The following is a 15,739-nucleotide window of genomic DNA, read 5'->3' on the forward strand; positions in this document are numbered from 1 at the left end:
TTAATAGCCCTGTACACTTGTGTTAATGCAGCCCCAACGGTCGATTTCTCAACTCCAAACCATGACCGACCGGTAGCAGTCTGGAGTTGCCAGCTTCCACGTAGCGATTGCCACGTGCTTCTCCATTGAGACGGCATCTCCCATTTTGGTGTCCTTGCCCTGCAATGCTGGGGCGAGCTCTTCACCCAGTCCCTGGAATGTGGCTTTCCGCATCAGAAAGTTCTGCAGCCACTGCTCATCATCCCAGACCTGCATCACAATGCGATCCCACCATTCAGTGCTTGTTTCCAAAGCTCAAAAGCAATGGTCCACCATTTGCAGCTGCTCTGTGAATGCCAAAAGTAATCTTGTTTCCATGGCACACAGAAGGTCCATGGCACACCTCTGATTCCTGTTCAGCTTGTGATATACTGCATGACCATGTGCAGTGTGTTCATAACAGTGACCACAACAGTAGACAGCAGTGCAGGATCCATCCTTTCAGACTGAGATGGCAGGCGCACAGTAAGCGGGCCGTTGGAAATGCCGCAGAATGCAGTCAGAAGCCTATGGAATGATGGGATGGAAAAAACTGCATCATAGGACATTGTCTGCACCCATGATGCATTGCGATCAACTCCGCCTTCCCACAATTGCTAGCTGCAGAAAATGGCGAGTAGCACAGTGGGATAGCTACCCACAGTGCATTGCTCTCACTGTTGATGCTAGAGCACCAACCGTGGACATGCTTTGCCATCAGAAAGGGTGTTATGTGAACATGCACAAGCAATGTGATTATAGTGGTTTTTGATCGTCAGCATAACTTGTGTTGACAAAACTCTGTAGTGTAAACAAGACCTTAGAAGACGTAAATACTAGTGACTAATCAGTCTTCCATTTTCTATAACTTCATACAATCTAATGTATTATTATTTGCTTCCAGAGGTGGTCCTTAGTTTAATGAATTATTCACCCAGTTTGTCAAATACTTTTCTTCTGTGATCATTATAAAGCCATTGAGAATTTGCGTCAGAGTTAGCATATAAAAAGACTCCCGAGTTTTGCAGACACAGCTACAACTTAATAAAAGCGTCACCATCTTTGCTTCCTTTTGAAAAGTATGTTGCATTTGTTTCTATTTGATCCTGAAGGAAGGGAAAAAGCATTATTGTCAATGTAGTATATGATCGTCATTAATGTCAGTGATGTGGCAGAGGTGAAGATTGCTAACTTTTCATGTTTTAAGATTAATAAAAAGATATTAAGTCATCCTTCTTTAAAATGTGAATGGTTCTTTTCAATATTTTGTACCTCAAAAGAATTGTATGTAAAAGGAAAGGGTAATTCTTTAAATATCACAGGCTCTGGTCTGCTTTGACAAGAAAGTAACATTTTCCATCTATTTTAGAATATATGCCTACTGTTGTCTTGCATCAATACCATTAAAAAGAATAACTGAAAGTAAGCTCCTAAAACTTCTTGATCTCAAAGGGGAAGATACTACAGGAAAAAGGAGAAAGCGCCATTGTGTGTTTTCTGCCCTCTAGAGGCATAAAAAGAAACTGAACAGAATTGTGTCTGTGCACATGGCAATACTACTTGTTACTTAAACATAACCATCCTCATAAATTCCTTCCATCTGGTATCTACTCTAAAAACAAACTGGGGGGACACCTTTCTGGTAATTCTGATAAACAGCCAACTGGTCTCTTCTAAGTCATCTCCCCACCAGTCCACTGTCTCCTGCAGAATTTGCGAACCAAGCAGAAGTAGTGACATCTGTTCTGGATTGTCAGAGAAGAAAGGTCTGGAGAAAACACAATTTTAAATAAATTGTTATGGGACATAACTAGAGTTATCAAGAGGCCTTGAATGTTTACAGTAGTTTGAACATACTGTTGCACCCTAATATATTTCCCTTTAGCATAACGTGTGGTAGATAGTAATGTAGGTGGACTTCTGTTCCTTTGATAAACTTTTGGAGACTCTGGGGGATAAACAATAAGAAACTCTTATATGCAAATGAATATTTGAAAACAGCGGTGTGAGATGCAGAGATTCCTGTTACTCTAACATTCTGTTTCTAATTTTGTGTTTCTTTCAGCTTTTTAGAAGTTTTAATTAAAGTAAGGAACAGACACAATGATGTGGTTCCTACCATGGCTCAAGGGGTGATTGAGTACAAGGAAAAGTATGGCTTTGATCCGTTTGTTAGCAGTAACATCCAGTATTTTCTAGATAGGTTCTACACCAACCGCATCTCTTTCCGCATGCTTATTAACCAGCACAGTAAGTAATTGCTTTGTTTTTCAACTTGGAGGAATACTTGGTTGTTGCTTATAAACCTAAAATGACAGCATTGATTTGGCATTCCTCGCACCAATGACTAATTTTAATATTCTGAGGTGAAGATGGTAGATGATATATTGTGACAGTTGGTTATTTAAGTAGTGCAGTATTTTTGAGGTGTCTAGAAATTAATTTGAACCACTAAGCAGAATAACAGCCCTGTATTCCAAAGTGATAGGCTTGCAGTGAAGCTCAATAGTTCTATTTTGTCAATGTGACTACATTTTTTTTTCCACCCTGTTAGCAGATACAGTGTGCAAGGCGATGTATAAGGTATTTTTAGGTACTAGTAAAATAACTACATCTTCTCTGCCTACCAGTCCGCTCTGTAGATTTGACACGTTTCATCATCAGACAAAAAAGTCTTCCACCTTTTTAATTTTGTTGTGTTTATGAGTAGTGTTTGTTCACTGTGCATATTTTAAGAGCTAAATAGTTTCCAGCAAATTATGCTGTCTCCTGTTGTTAATTCACCAACCTCTTTTTTTTCTTTTCTAAAAACACTATTTCTCACCTGAGATTTCAATTGTTATTCTTCCCTTTATTAATCAACACAGTAGTTCTGATTTTCATACTTTTCCCTCAAATTAGATTCTCAGGTTTGTATTGTTTAAGTATCCATTGTTGGTATTCATCTTGTAGTGTGAAAGGAATTACTTACATAGCTCCCAGTAACCAATATTTGTTGCATTTCAAAGTTAAGGTCAATCTTGTGATCTCTTGAAGTGTATATTTGCATCATGGGCTCTAGGGTTTCATTCCCTGTCCAATATTTTTCTGTTTGTGACATCTTAGAAACATGGGCACACTACATATGGTAGGGTTATATGGTAGGAAAAACGTTAAATCCAGGGTGTATTACTAACAATTACATATGTATCCAGTAACTCTTATTTATAATATGACCAGTGAAAGGTGTTAACTGCATTAGTATAACAAGGCTAAAAAGATTAGAATAGTATATCCACTTAGCAATAAATCTGGCCAGACATAGAAACAAAGACAACAAAGCTAGATAAATAAAAAGGCCCCTCTTAGAAAATAAATGTTAATAATAAATAAAGGTTTCATCCTATCAGAGTTTGTAGGTCTAGTCTAAACACAACAGTTGCACCCGTTTAACTAACTGTGATGTTAACTGGTTTAGTTAGCTGGTGCAACGTTGAGTCTGGACACTCATACCAATTTAAACCTGGCTTATATAATTACTTTGTACAAAGTTGCAGCAGTTTAACTAAACCAGTTTAATATTACACCTTTAATCAAACTGGTGGAATTTCTTTGTGTAGACAAACTCTAGTGATCCGGCCTTGATTAGTTAAGGGCAGATTGCTCTCTTAAGTGTTGAAAGAGAGATGGCTAGGACAAGTTTTGAAAACAGAGGCTTCATGTAATTTGGCCTTGACCCCTACAGAATTCTATTTAATTTATTGTTGACGAATGGATGCTAAGTATTAGAAACCTTTTATACTTACAGTTCCTACCTACTGGGACCTTCTTATTGTAACATCCTCATTATTGTAATAGCTATGCACTGAGATAATTATATGAATTCATTTGTATCTGTACTGACTCTAGTCTATCCTGAGAACTATGAGACTTTTTCTCTTCCTTCTGGATAGACATAAATGGACTCCAGTGCATTCATTTCTCATATTATATCAGATATTGCAAGCTATAATTTTTAAACAAAGTTTTCCCTAGAGAGAGGGCAATAGTCTTGATCAGGGACTGACATTATGGTGAAGTATCTTTTTGCAGAGTGACACCGAATCTTTTCAACACATTATCTGATTTAACTTTTTTATGTTGTTTTAAATGTAATAGCCATTCACTTAACTGTCAACTTTTTTTCCTCTTAGCACTTCTTTTTGGTGGAGATACTAATCCTGCTCATCCCAAGCATATTGGAAGTATTGATCCTACCTGTAATGTGGCTGAGGTAGTAAAAGGTAAGGAGATAAATTTAATATTTGTATTATGTTTCAAACCCCAATTTACACTTATACATACATAACTAGTTAAGGTGTCCAAGACAGAAAATATATTTCCATTTAATTAAAATTTTAAAAAACCTCTAAGGAATGATACACATTCAGTTGCTTATAGTGAGGCCATAAAAATATCAAAGTTCCTAATAATATTAATAATATCTAGCTCTTACAGCACTTTTCATCTGTAGATCTCAATGTACTTTACAAGGAAGGTGGGTACAGTTATCTCCTTTTAACATATCGGGAAACTGAGACAGAGGTGAAGTAAAGGCTTGTCCAAGGACACCCAGCAGGCCAGGGGCAGAACTAGAACTGGAACTAGAACTCATGTCTCTGTGTCTTAGCCTGGTGCTTTATCTACTATATCACACTTTCCAGTGGCCTCAAAATCCAAAAATCTGAAACTAGTGGAATGTTAATATAGCTACAAAAAATGGAATTATAACTTTATCTTGTACTACAAGGACCGATTAAAGTTTTTTATCCTTTTCTTATGTTTGATGTGGTGGTTAAATTATTTTCCAAAAAGTATTTAAGAATACATATTCTACTTGACATCCTTTCTAAAGGAAATCAAGGAAATACATAATCATCTGTTCTTGTACAATTATTCAAGTAAGGCTCTACAATAAAGAAACAAACACCATAAGAAAGTGAGGTTATAATTACTCCTGGGGGAATTCTGTTGCACTGCGTGCACGCATAATTAATGAGCCATACATAATTTTAATTTTTTTGTGCAGAAAAAAGCTTCTGCTGGAAAGTTGCTGCAATTACACCTTTTGCTCACCAGAGGGCTCTATGGCACTAGAACGGAGCAGCCTCCCCCACCAGTCCCATCAGAAAATACTGTAACTTCACTGGAAAGTTGCTGCAGTTCTGCCTTTTGCCCACCAGAGGGCTCTGTGGAGATAGAACAAAGGGCAGCTCCCAGCCAGCTGGGGAAGACAGAACCTGCCTTCTTCACAATGCCTGTCCGGCGATGTCAGGAGACAGGGGCTATGGGGAGACAGACAGCGTGGTGCTGCTAGGGGATCAGACAGGGGCTCATAAGGGCTAGTGAGGGAGGACAGACTGGGGCAGGAGCTGAATGGGAGTGGAGGCATAGGGCCACAGAGGGGAGGGAGGTGCAAGGCCAGCTAGGGAGATGAGGGTGTCTAAGTGGGAGCACAGAGACACATGGGAATGGTGGAGGGGGTGCAGGGCCACATAGGGACAGGGGGTGGCTGAGTGAAGGCACAGAGACACATGGAGATGGAGGACAAGGAGAAGGGGTGCAGGGACACCTGGGGACGGGAGGAGGTGCAGAGCCACGTGGGGATGGGGAGAAGGGATGTCTGAGTGGGAGTGGAGGGACACGTGGACAGGAAGTTCAAGGACACATGGGGGACAGGGGCAGATGTGCCTGACTGAATGGGAGAGACTAGAAGTCAGCCAGGGTCTGCATGGGGGAAGCTCCCTAACAATTCCTCCCCACCCCCTGCAAAAAACCTATTCCATACTTTTCCCACCCATACCCAACAACCTTCCAAGTTCACACCCACGCTCCTTCCCAGCAATTACTTCCCTCTCCCTCAAGTCCGCTGTCACCCCGACTCCCCCCAAGCCTTTGCACTGCTTCTGAGGGGTGCAAGAAATATATTTCTGTAATGTACTTTAAATGAATTATTACTCAGAGTTCTATATTAATAATCCTGAATCTTTTTTGTTGTCTGTAACAGTACAGACATACTTGCTGACAGGTATTTGAAATAAATGATCAAAAATAATTGAATCTGATGTGATTATATTGTGGTGTTTTGAAAAATAAAATATGCAGAATTGAAAATATTGTGCGCAGAATTTTTAATTTTTTGTTGCAGAATTCCCCCAGGAGTATTACAATACAGGAATAATCTTCAGATATTTAGAAACTCTTGGCTTTTGTCTTTGGGCACCAAGCATATAGGGAAGTTTTGATATAACTGTACACCTTGTCACACAGTGTTGCTCCCATGGAGCATGCGTGTGTGTGGACACACACACACAAATGTTCCATATGCACATGAATAAATGCACATGCATATATGTGTTCTATACATATACATCTGAGCATATACACACACAAACATTGGGTACCTATTAGTGTCGTCTGTGTATGGAATGTGAATTCTCAGTTGATACATTCTCATGTGAAGACATATTGGCCAACTATGCCAGATGTAATCTAGTGGAAGAATATTGGGATGCCATATGAGAACTGGTGTTGGGCATCAAATCTTGGTCTTTAGTTCTTGGGTTGACAAGGGCTATGAACATAGTGGAAGCAGAAACCATTTTACACCCATGAGAGGAGGTATCCATGCTGTTCTCTGTTGATCTGATTTCCTCCATATTAACTCAAAGAGCAAAACTGATTGCCTCTAAGGGAGTGTTCCCACAATGCTTTAAAAGAGGGGAGAAAAATGAAGAAAATAGTTGGAGGGAATCCTTAGTGCTAGGAGAGGGTATTATGATCCTTATGAAGGAAGGAGAGACACCACGTGAGAAACTAGTGGAACACAAAGCACCTTTTTAAAACTACGGAATCTATCCATGTACGTACTTGAAAATTTTATTTTGATATATGCTATAAAATACATAATTTGTGTAAGCAACAGTATAGAAGTTCAAGTATATTAAAAAGGAAGAAAAAGGACATGCTAAACCCTACAGAATAAGTTTGTTCAGCAAGCCTCTAATACAGCAGAATTACAAAGCATTTTTTAATATTTAAGTAGCAGCTGCCTAAATATATATACTAATTGCATAGTACTGATTGCAAGTGGAACTGTATTCAAGCAATGTGATACTTTATTTCACCCTTTGTTATACATTTGTGTATCAGTTGATGTGTCTGTAATGTTTCACTTACAGTCTTGCTGCTTTATAAGCATTTGAAGATTAATATTAACCTTATCCCAGTTTTGCTTTTGGAGTAAGTAGTCTATCCCTAAGTGACCTCATTTTTACTGAGCTTTTTTAAATGTTTTTTGAATGTTTAGTGAAACCATGTGAAATGTAGTATATGAATTATAAATAACTATAAATTACAGAACTTGAGAATAAATTATAAGAGTTTGCGTTATTTTGATATCAAAGAATTCTAACCCCATAGATTCAGATTTTCTTTCTTTTTTATGAAGTCATTGCAGTTGCAAATTCTTCATAAATTAGTATTTTCCAGTATACATAGTAATTGGTGAAACAGTTTATTTTTATCAGTTAACGATGGCTGCCTTATAAGAAGTGCTGTTTTGTGCAGTGTGTTTTCAAGATAGCTGTTGTGTGCATTGTGTTGCAATTTTTTGTCAGCAGGTGGAGATATGGCATAGATTGCCAAAGCAGGAAATATAATCAAAATGGATTCTTGATGTTCCTTTGATTTTTGTTTTTCTGTTCTAAACCATAATAATTATTGATGCCATATTGATGAGTCTTGAAATTTAAGCTACTGAATTACAACATTTAAATCTAACAAGTATTGATAGGCACGGCTATATAATCCTTAATCACTTGAATCGTTTTGTTATAGTGAGACAGTAGCACCACTAGTTAAAGATGAGACTAGAGTTGATGAATAATTATTTTTTGATTCAGTGGCTGAACTGAAAAATCAGAAGGGGAAAAAAAAAGTTTCAGACTGAAACTTGAATTTATTAGTTTTTTCTTGATAAAACAAAAAACTGAATTTTTTTTTATTCAGGTAAAATGAAATATTTTAATATCAATTTGAAATGATATTTTGAAACAAAATGTTGATATGAAATGACATTTTTGAAATTTTCATGTTGGGGTTTTTTTTCCAGCTAAAACTGTTTGCTGAATTTGACCCAAATTTTCATAGTTTCAGTGCCCCTCAAAATGCATTTTCTTGGGAAATTTACTATTTGCCAAATAAAGTCACCCACCTCTAGTTGAGACTAGCTTACTGGTTTTTCTAAGTGCACTAAAATCCACATGTTTATTTGTTGAAAGTTGCTGTGTCTTGAGGAGGCCTGGGGGCAGGGTTAGTGTTCAAATGACCTCATATTTTGACTAAGGGACACCCCAAATATTCCACCAAACCAAAAAACTAACATGCTGTAGCCAGTGAACCTGAGAAGTACCCATGTGCGGTGAGTTTGAGCTCTGCCCTAAGTAGATTTCAAAGAATGTATATTTTGTGCAAAGAGTCATAGCAATGTAGGACTGGAAGGGACCTCAAGAGGTCTTCTAGTCCAGTCTCCTGCATCCAAGGCAGCACTAAGTAATAACTAGACCATTCCTGACCGGTGTTTGTCTAACCTGTTCTTAAAAATCTTCAATGATGGAGATTCCACAGACTCTTTAGGCAATTTGTTCCAGTGCTTAGCTGCCCTGACAGTTAGGAAGTTTTTCCTAATGTCCAACCTAAACCTCCCGTGCTGCAATTTAAGTTAATTGCTTCTTGTCCTATCCTCAGAGGTTAACGAGAATATTTTTTCTCCCTCCTTGTAACAACCTTTTATGTACTTGAAAACTGTTACCATGTCTCTCCCCCTCCCCACCCCCTCCCAGTCTTCACTTCTCCAGACTAAACAAACCCAGGGTTTTTTTTTCAATCTTTCCTCATAGGTCATGTTTTCTAGACCTTTAATCATTAGTTGCTTTCAGCCTGTACTCTGCATGGTCTTCTTCTGGAAGTTGTGCCCTGAGGATACAGTTTCTGGTTTAAGAGCCATGTTCTGAAATCCACATGCTTAATCAGATTTACGTTAGAAGCATTGCCAAGGAAAATTGAATTAATTAATTAGAGGGAAGATGAAAGACTCTAGTAAGCAGCAGCATTCGGTTAATGTGATCGTGATGCATGCTTCTCATCCCATTCCTGACCAATGGGGCTAATACTCTCAGCAGTGTCAGTGTGATCAAAGGGATTGCTGAGGATCAAGATATGCACCCAGGATAGAGAGCTCTGTTCTAAGGACTGGTGTAAGGTTGACATTGTAACACAGCAGTAGGATACTGCCATTAGTCAAAATAGTAACTTATATTAATCATGAAAAATAAACATGGAAAACACATTTCAAGTTTCTACAATAATTTAAGCTACACACACCAAGGGTCCACACCTATTAGTTTCACCCTTCTAAGTGAGTTCTTCAAGTGCTTTTCGGTATGTGTTCCACTCCTGGTGCCCACGTTCCCAGTGCTCTTGAGATTGGAATCTTTTGGCCAGCAGTATCCGTTAGCCCAGGCCCGTATTGTAAGTGCCCTCAAGCCTCCCTCCGGAGAGCATAAAATGGCAGAGTGGGACCAACTGTCTTTGAGTTCCTTCTTATTGCCCATGGGTGAGACACAGACTTGCAAGCAATATGTTTTACTTTTGCACACTTGCATAGTTAATTTTTAAATTTGTGTAGATAGTTACTTTTAGAATAGTCGTAGTATAGTTTTGTTAGTAAAGTGTTTGTTGTTAGGTTTCTTTTCAGGTAATGCTTTTAAACACTTTTTTCTGTTATCTGGCACTGGGTCTTCAATCTTCGCGGCTGAACAAACATCTCCAAGCAGTTTTAAGTATTGCTAAGTATTGTAAGCAAGACAGCTATACCGCTTAATTGTGGCCACTTAAAATGTTTATTTTTATATTCAATGAGCAGCACATCATGAGCAAATGTTCTGTTGGTTGTTCATTTTCATAACAAACTCAGAAAACAAGAGAAGCTCACTGAAATCTTTTTTCTCTTGGATAAATCTCAGACCAGCCTCTGATCTGGGTAAACAAGATCCATCCAAATCTGAGCAGTCTTCTTCCAAGAGTTCCTTGGTAAGCACTGGCTCTGCTACCAGTTCCTGGGATCCTGCCTCTTTGATACATGCTACAGCAATTTCTGCTTCCCAAGCTGCACTAGAAGCTTGGCACAGAGTCCACATATGGTGTCTGTAAGGGTTGTCCCCAAAGAAATTACATTGACTCCTGCTCCACCATTAGAGGAGTATTCCTTTTCCTTATCAGCCTCAGACCAGAGTATGGAGGCTTCTCCTAATGACTCCTGAGTCTACTATACCTCAGTCAGAGAATTTAGTGTACATGTGTATCAACATAAATACAGGAATTATAGGGAGAGGGATGTTCTATCTGGTATTCCCCAATCCCCTTTTCGGCTCCATACACAGTTCGCCTATGGACCTCACCCCTGCCTTTACTGGGCTCCTGGGGTCTCTCCAGATGTTAGAAAGCCTTCCTCTATCCATTCCAGAGACAAATTGCCCTCCCCTGTAGAGTCTATGGGAGTTCAACCCTAGCAGCTGCCTAAGCATCTCTTGACAACTAAAGGCCTCTTAGGAGTAAGATCATGCTACTGATGTCACTCTTGCTGCCATTTGTTCATCAACTGATGAGGCTGTAGTTTCGACGCCATCACATCCAGATAACTACAAAACTTTTCAGAATCTCCTCAGAAGAATGGCTGAAACATTAGAGATGCGGGTACAGGTTGTACATGAAAAATCGCACACGTCTAAATATCCTGCATACTTCATTATTGGAAAGACTGGCAATGCGTTAATGACGGTCTGTTAGAACAGGCACACATTTTGTGACAGATATCACCCACCATACTGCCAGTGTCAACGAAAGCTGATAGGAGGTAATAAGTTCCCTCTTTGAGATCTGAATATTTTTATGCTCACCCCACACCTGGATCACTTGTGGTCACTGCTGCCCAGGAGCGTATGAACCAGCAAAGCTTCAAGTTCATGCCAAAAGAAAAAGAAGCAAGGAATATGCTTCCAAATTCTTCCAGTCCCTATCATAGGCAGAGGACCTCATCTGGTGTTGATGGCTGTGGGAATTAACCACGATGGAATTGGGTGGAGGGTGGAAGAAGAGGAACTCAGTCTCCCGCGCTGGGCCATAATATTTATTGTCTGCCCACTTGCAAGTAGCTGCCAACAACGCTGAGGTCTGCCAAATGATTCTTGCCAGGTCTAGAATGGCCTTGTTAATAGTAGAGCGATCTTTGAAGAAGAGGATGAGTGGAGTATGTCAAGGAGATGATGGTGGGTGTGCTCAACTTCCTCTAGTGATATTTGGAGAGTGTCCGTCACTCTCTTTGCCATGTCCTGGAAGAGGCAAAAGTCATCCACCAGAGATGGCAGGGGAAGTAGACAGCCTTATCTGGGGAGGAGGATATGTCCTTGGGGTCACTTCTTCCTCTACAGTGCTCTCGTGTTCCTCCATGATTTCTTCCAGAGGTTCCAAAGCTCTGGAAGCCACGGCTGAAGAGGTGTGCCTTGAGGGTTGGACTAGAAGCTCAAGAGGCATGGTGGCAATATACAGCCCAAGATTCCCAGTATTACTACTGTTGATATCGGGCACTGTAAAGAGCCGGAAATGAGTACTGTGATGCCACCTCCTCAGGTTCGCAATCTGAGCCCTCACTAGAGAGCGGAGGAACATGAGGGGGCAGTCCAGAAGACTTCTGAGCCAGGCGAAAACTCGTGAAGGTCTTGGCACTGAGGAGGCTCCAGTACATCTGATACACAGAGGTCCCTAGAGTGTTAGAATTCCAGTATTACCGACTGACTTGGTGCCATTGGCGGTACCGGGAGGGATGGAGATCTTGTCCATACTGGTCGCTTTGGTGCCTAATGAGGTGTTGATGACAGTATCAATGTAGGATCACGTACCAGCAACGTCTTTTTAGAGGAGTGCTTACTCATGTCCTTGTCCCTTGGTGCCATTGACTCAGTGCTTGTGCCCATCGGGACCATGGGCTTGTCAATGGTGCCTGCCACTGAGGACTTTCATGAGCCATGGGTACTGGTCTGAGAAGGTCTTGGTGCCGTCGGCACCGAGTGTGCCAGAGAGCATTTGCGGCTATCTCAGGGTTCACTGTAAGGACTTTCCACTCTCTTTTTCAACTATTTGTGAGAGGAGTCAATGGCTTGTTTATTCAACCCACAGCATTTAGATGTTGAGGCCTGAGGGGAAGTCTCACATCTGCTAGGTAACTCGTGGTGTGGGTCCGGAGAGCCAGTTCCATGAAGATAATCATCTGTCTGAGCAATCTGTCCTTATGAGACCGGGGCCTGAGTTGGTGGCAGAGACCACGCTTTTGTTGAATGTGTCCTTTCCCAAAGCAGTGAATGCACTGGGAGTGCTTGTCTGTGACAGGGATCGTTTCTTTGCAAGAGAGGCACTTCTTGAAGCCCGGTGACCTGGGCACATCCCCGTGGGGGAAGAGAAGGAAAAAAGGAGTGGGGGAAAAAGTCTTTTTTTATTTTTTATTTTTAGGGAGAAAAGATAAGAAAAAGGGAAAAATTAGAACTACAACTAAGAACCAGGAGACTAACTATAGAGATGCAAATTGAAAGTAATGGTCCTCATGGACTGTGAATAGCTCTGTTTCTAGCCAGGAACGGTTGAGAAGGAACTGAGGGGGGTTAGCCCATGTGTGCTGAGTAGCCTTGTGGTAGGGCGTGAGGGGAGACAGCGTGTGTGTGGGCCTAATGGACACTGCTACTGAAGTTCTCTGATCATCAGCGCAGGCATGCAAGCACACCTACAGTGAAGCACGCTTAGGGACACACATCTCAAAGAACCATTGTTAGTGCACAAGGTGAGTAACTTCTTCATCCTTTGTCCACACCAACTCAGCCTGGATGCTGGCTGGTTAACCAACATGGAGAAATCTTGATCCATTTTGATTTACAATAGATTGGTTTACATTGCCAGGTGGGGGAAAAAATCACTATTTGAGCAGAGCAGCATCACCTCTCCCTCACAGTCTCTGATATTCCTACAATTTTGGATTATCTCCTCTCATTAAAGAGATTAGGACTCTGTTAGCTCTGTAAGAGTTCACCTAGCAAATATGAAAGCTCAGCATCCGCCAATACAGGATTACGCTAGATCATCACACCTTAAAGTGACTAGGGTCCTCGAGGGCTTAATGCATGTGTTCTCTCCAATATATGTGAATCTCCTTCCTCCTGGGACCTTAATGTGGTTTTAGCTGGGTTGATTTTGGGGCTGAGACTGGATAGAGAGGGGTTGGCTTTTGAATTCTTAGTAGTGATTACATTGGCTCACAGGAGAATTTTAAGCATTCATGGCAGGCCCACTGTTTTTCACAAGGACAAAGTTTCTCTGAGACCTCCAAAACTGTTCGCTTACATGTTTTTCTTTCACTCTAGTGACAGTAAAGTGAAGCTACACTCTCTGAATGTGTTAAGAGCACTCTCTATTTATCTAGAACTAAAGCCTTCAGGATCTCATCTAAATTGTTTATTGCCTTTGCAGAAGGGATTACAGGACAGGCTGTATAATCCAAAAATTATCTAAATGGATATCAGATTTTATAAAATGTTACCAGTTAGCTAGATTAGAGTCTATTGGTCAAGTTACAGCTCACTCCACAAGGGCTCTTGCCGCTTCTTTCAGAAGTGTCCTCATTTCTGAAATTCGTGGAGCAGCCACTTGGAGTTCTATGCATGCATTCCCTAAACACTGTTGCCCTGTAAAGACATATAGAGCAGCTGCCCATTTTGGCAGAGCTGTGTTACAATCACTATTCAAATAGACTCTGAGCATTCAATTCTTAGCATCAGGTTACTGCTCGAAAGTCACCAGGAGTGGAGACTGTGTGTGTGTGTGTGTGTGTGTGTGTGTGTGTGTGTGTGTGTGTGGACAAGCACTCGAAGAAGAAAAAAGATATCTTGCATAACTGTGGTTCTTTTTGAGTTGTGTTGTCCATATGTATTCTGTGACCCGCCCTCCTTCCCTGCTGGTACGGAATCCTTTAACACCTGGATTCTGTTTTGGCAAAGGAAGTAAAAGGCAGTTGGCCCTGCTCTGTCCTTTTATGCCCTTGGGAGTGGGGGCAAGAACACACAGGGTGTAAGCATAGGCCAATGGAAGCTGCTGGCCAAAAGATTCACTGAGAGGATTATGTTGGACCACATCTCGAAGAACCGCAGTTACTGTAAGTAAGGTAAATAACCACAGGGGGAAAAAATTACAAAGGGATTTGAAGAAAATGTAAGCCATTAAAAAAAATTCAGTTGCTTGGCCCTTCTTAAAATAGTCAGAACAAACCGCAAATAATATAAACTACTATAGAAAAATCAAGCAATGCACAAACTACAATAAATATTTTTAAATGATATTCTAACGCAAAAGAGAATGTTTGTAGGATTTTTTTTTACCCCTGTTAAAAAGGAAATCCTGGTGCAACCATACCTATGGTGGTACTACTGAACTATCATAATATTGCCGTGCCATATTAAGGCCAAGGGTATATACTACTGGCTGTGAATTTGGAGTCATTTGGGGAAAGGGTTCCTCGGATAAGCTCTGCCTCAACTCCCCCAATAAGGAGTTCACTTTATTATTCAAATTTCTTTAAAACCCACTTGCATAGTGTTGTTGCCTTGAAAATTGGTATTCCACAACAGAATCTAGGGTAGATCGGGGAGGAGAACGCTCATTGAGATGAAATCATCAGTTAACCCCTCTCAGAGCTATTGTATCGGACCGTATTCATCTTCATCTGGTCTCATTCATCTGAGAACATCCCATTGAGATTAATGAGCATCTTAACACTTTTGCAATACTCCTGTGTTGAAGAGTTTTGTGCGTAGACCCCTCATTCTAACCTAGCCCCCCAAATCGGAGTACAAAGTTTGGGGCTTCATTCCACTCCCTTTTGCTGATTGCAGGTGATATGTATGCTCCTCACTGCCCCCCTCTTCCTTCCTCCAAGTCCCTCCAATCCTACCGGGGTTACAAAGGGGCCAGGAGGAGAGCAGAACTGGTAGTTGAGTGGCAGTGAGGTGTTCCCAGGAAGCCTTTGTACTCCCCCACCACAGGTGCCCTGCAACCATGAGCCCCGCACTATGTCCACTTATTCAAAAAACAAGGGAAGTTCACTGGCTAAAAACTTCGTAAATTCAGATTTAAGGTTGGCCTGTAGTGCCTTGTACCCTTCCAGAATGTCAAATTGCACCTGTGCTTAAATCTCTTAAATACAGGGTTATGGTACACACCAATCCCACCCTGCAATCTTGATTGTGCCTTCTTTGAGCTCCAACGTCCCCAAACGTAGGGTTACCATATTTGGAGTGTCCAAAAAGAGGACACTCCACGGGGCCCCGCCCCCAGCCCCGCCCCGCCCCCGCCCCAACTCCGCCCCCTCCCCCAAAGTCTCCGCCCCCTCCCCTGCTTCCCGCGAACATTTGATTCGCGGGAAGCCTGAAGCAGGCAGCAGGTAAGCGGGGGGGGAGGGAGGAGGCGCGGCCCAGTCTGGTCCCCTCCGGCGGCCGGCCCCGGCCCCTCCAGCCTGGCTCGGCTCGGGCCCTGGGGTGCCGGCCCCGGGCCAGCCCCCAGCCGAGCACCCCCGGGCCAGCACCGCCGGCCCCCGGCCCGTCCCTAG

General features: G+C 41.5%; 1 protein-coding gene across 1 annotated transcript in view; it reads left to right on the top strand.

The window, feature by feature from the left end:
- The window catches only part of LOC113406044 (pyruvate dehydrogenase (acetyl-transferring) kinase isozyme 3, mitochondrial), an 87,412-nt gene that overhangs the window by 53,469 nt on the left and 18,204 nt on the right, over positions 1-15,739 (top strand). Inside the window, exons 4-5 of the mRNA XM_026648208.2 lie at positions 2,084-2,268; positions 4,191-4,280. Of these exons, the coding sequence (XP_026503993.1) occupies positions 2,084-2,268; positions 4,191-4,280 (275 nt within the window). The remainder of the gene's footprint in view (positions 1-2,083; positions 2,269-4,190; positions 4,281-15,739) is intronic.

This window comes from Terrapene carolina, unplaced genomic scaffold, assembly GCF_002925995.2.
Source record: "Terrapene carolina triunguis isolate 2854851 unplaced genomic scaffold, T_m_triunguis-2.0 Scaffold22, whole genome shotgun sequence".
Taxonomy (NCBI): Eukaryota; Metazoa; Chordata; order Testudines; family Emydidae; genus Terrapene; species Terrapene triunguis.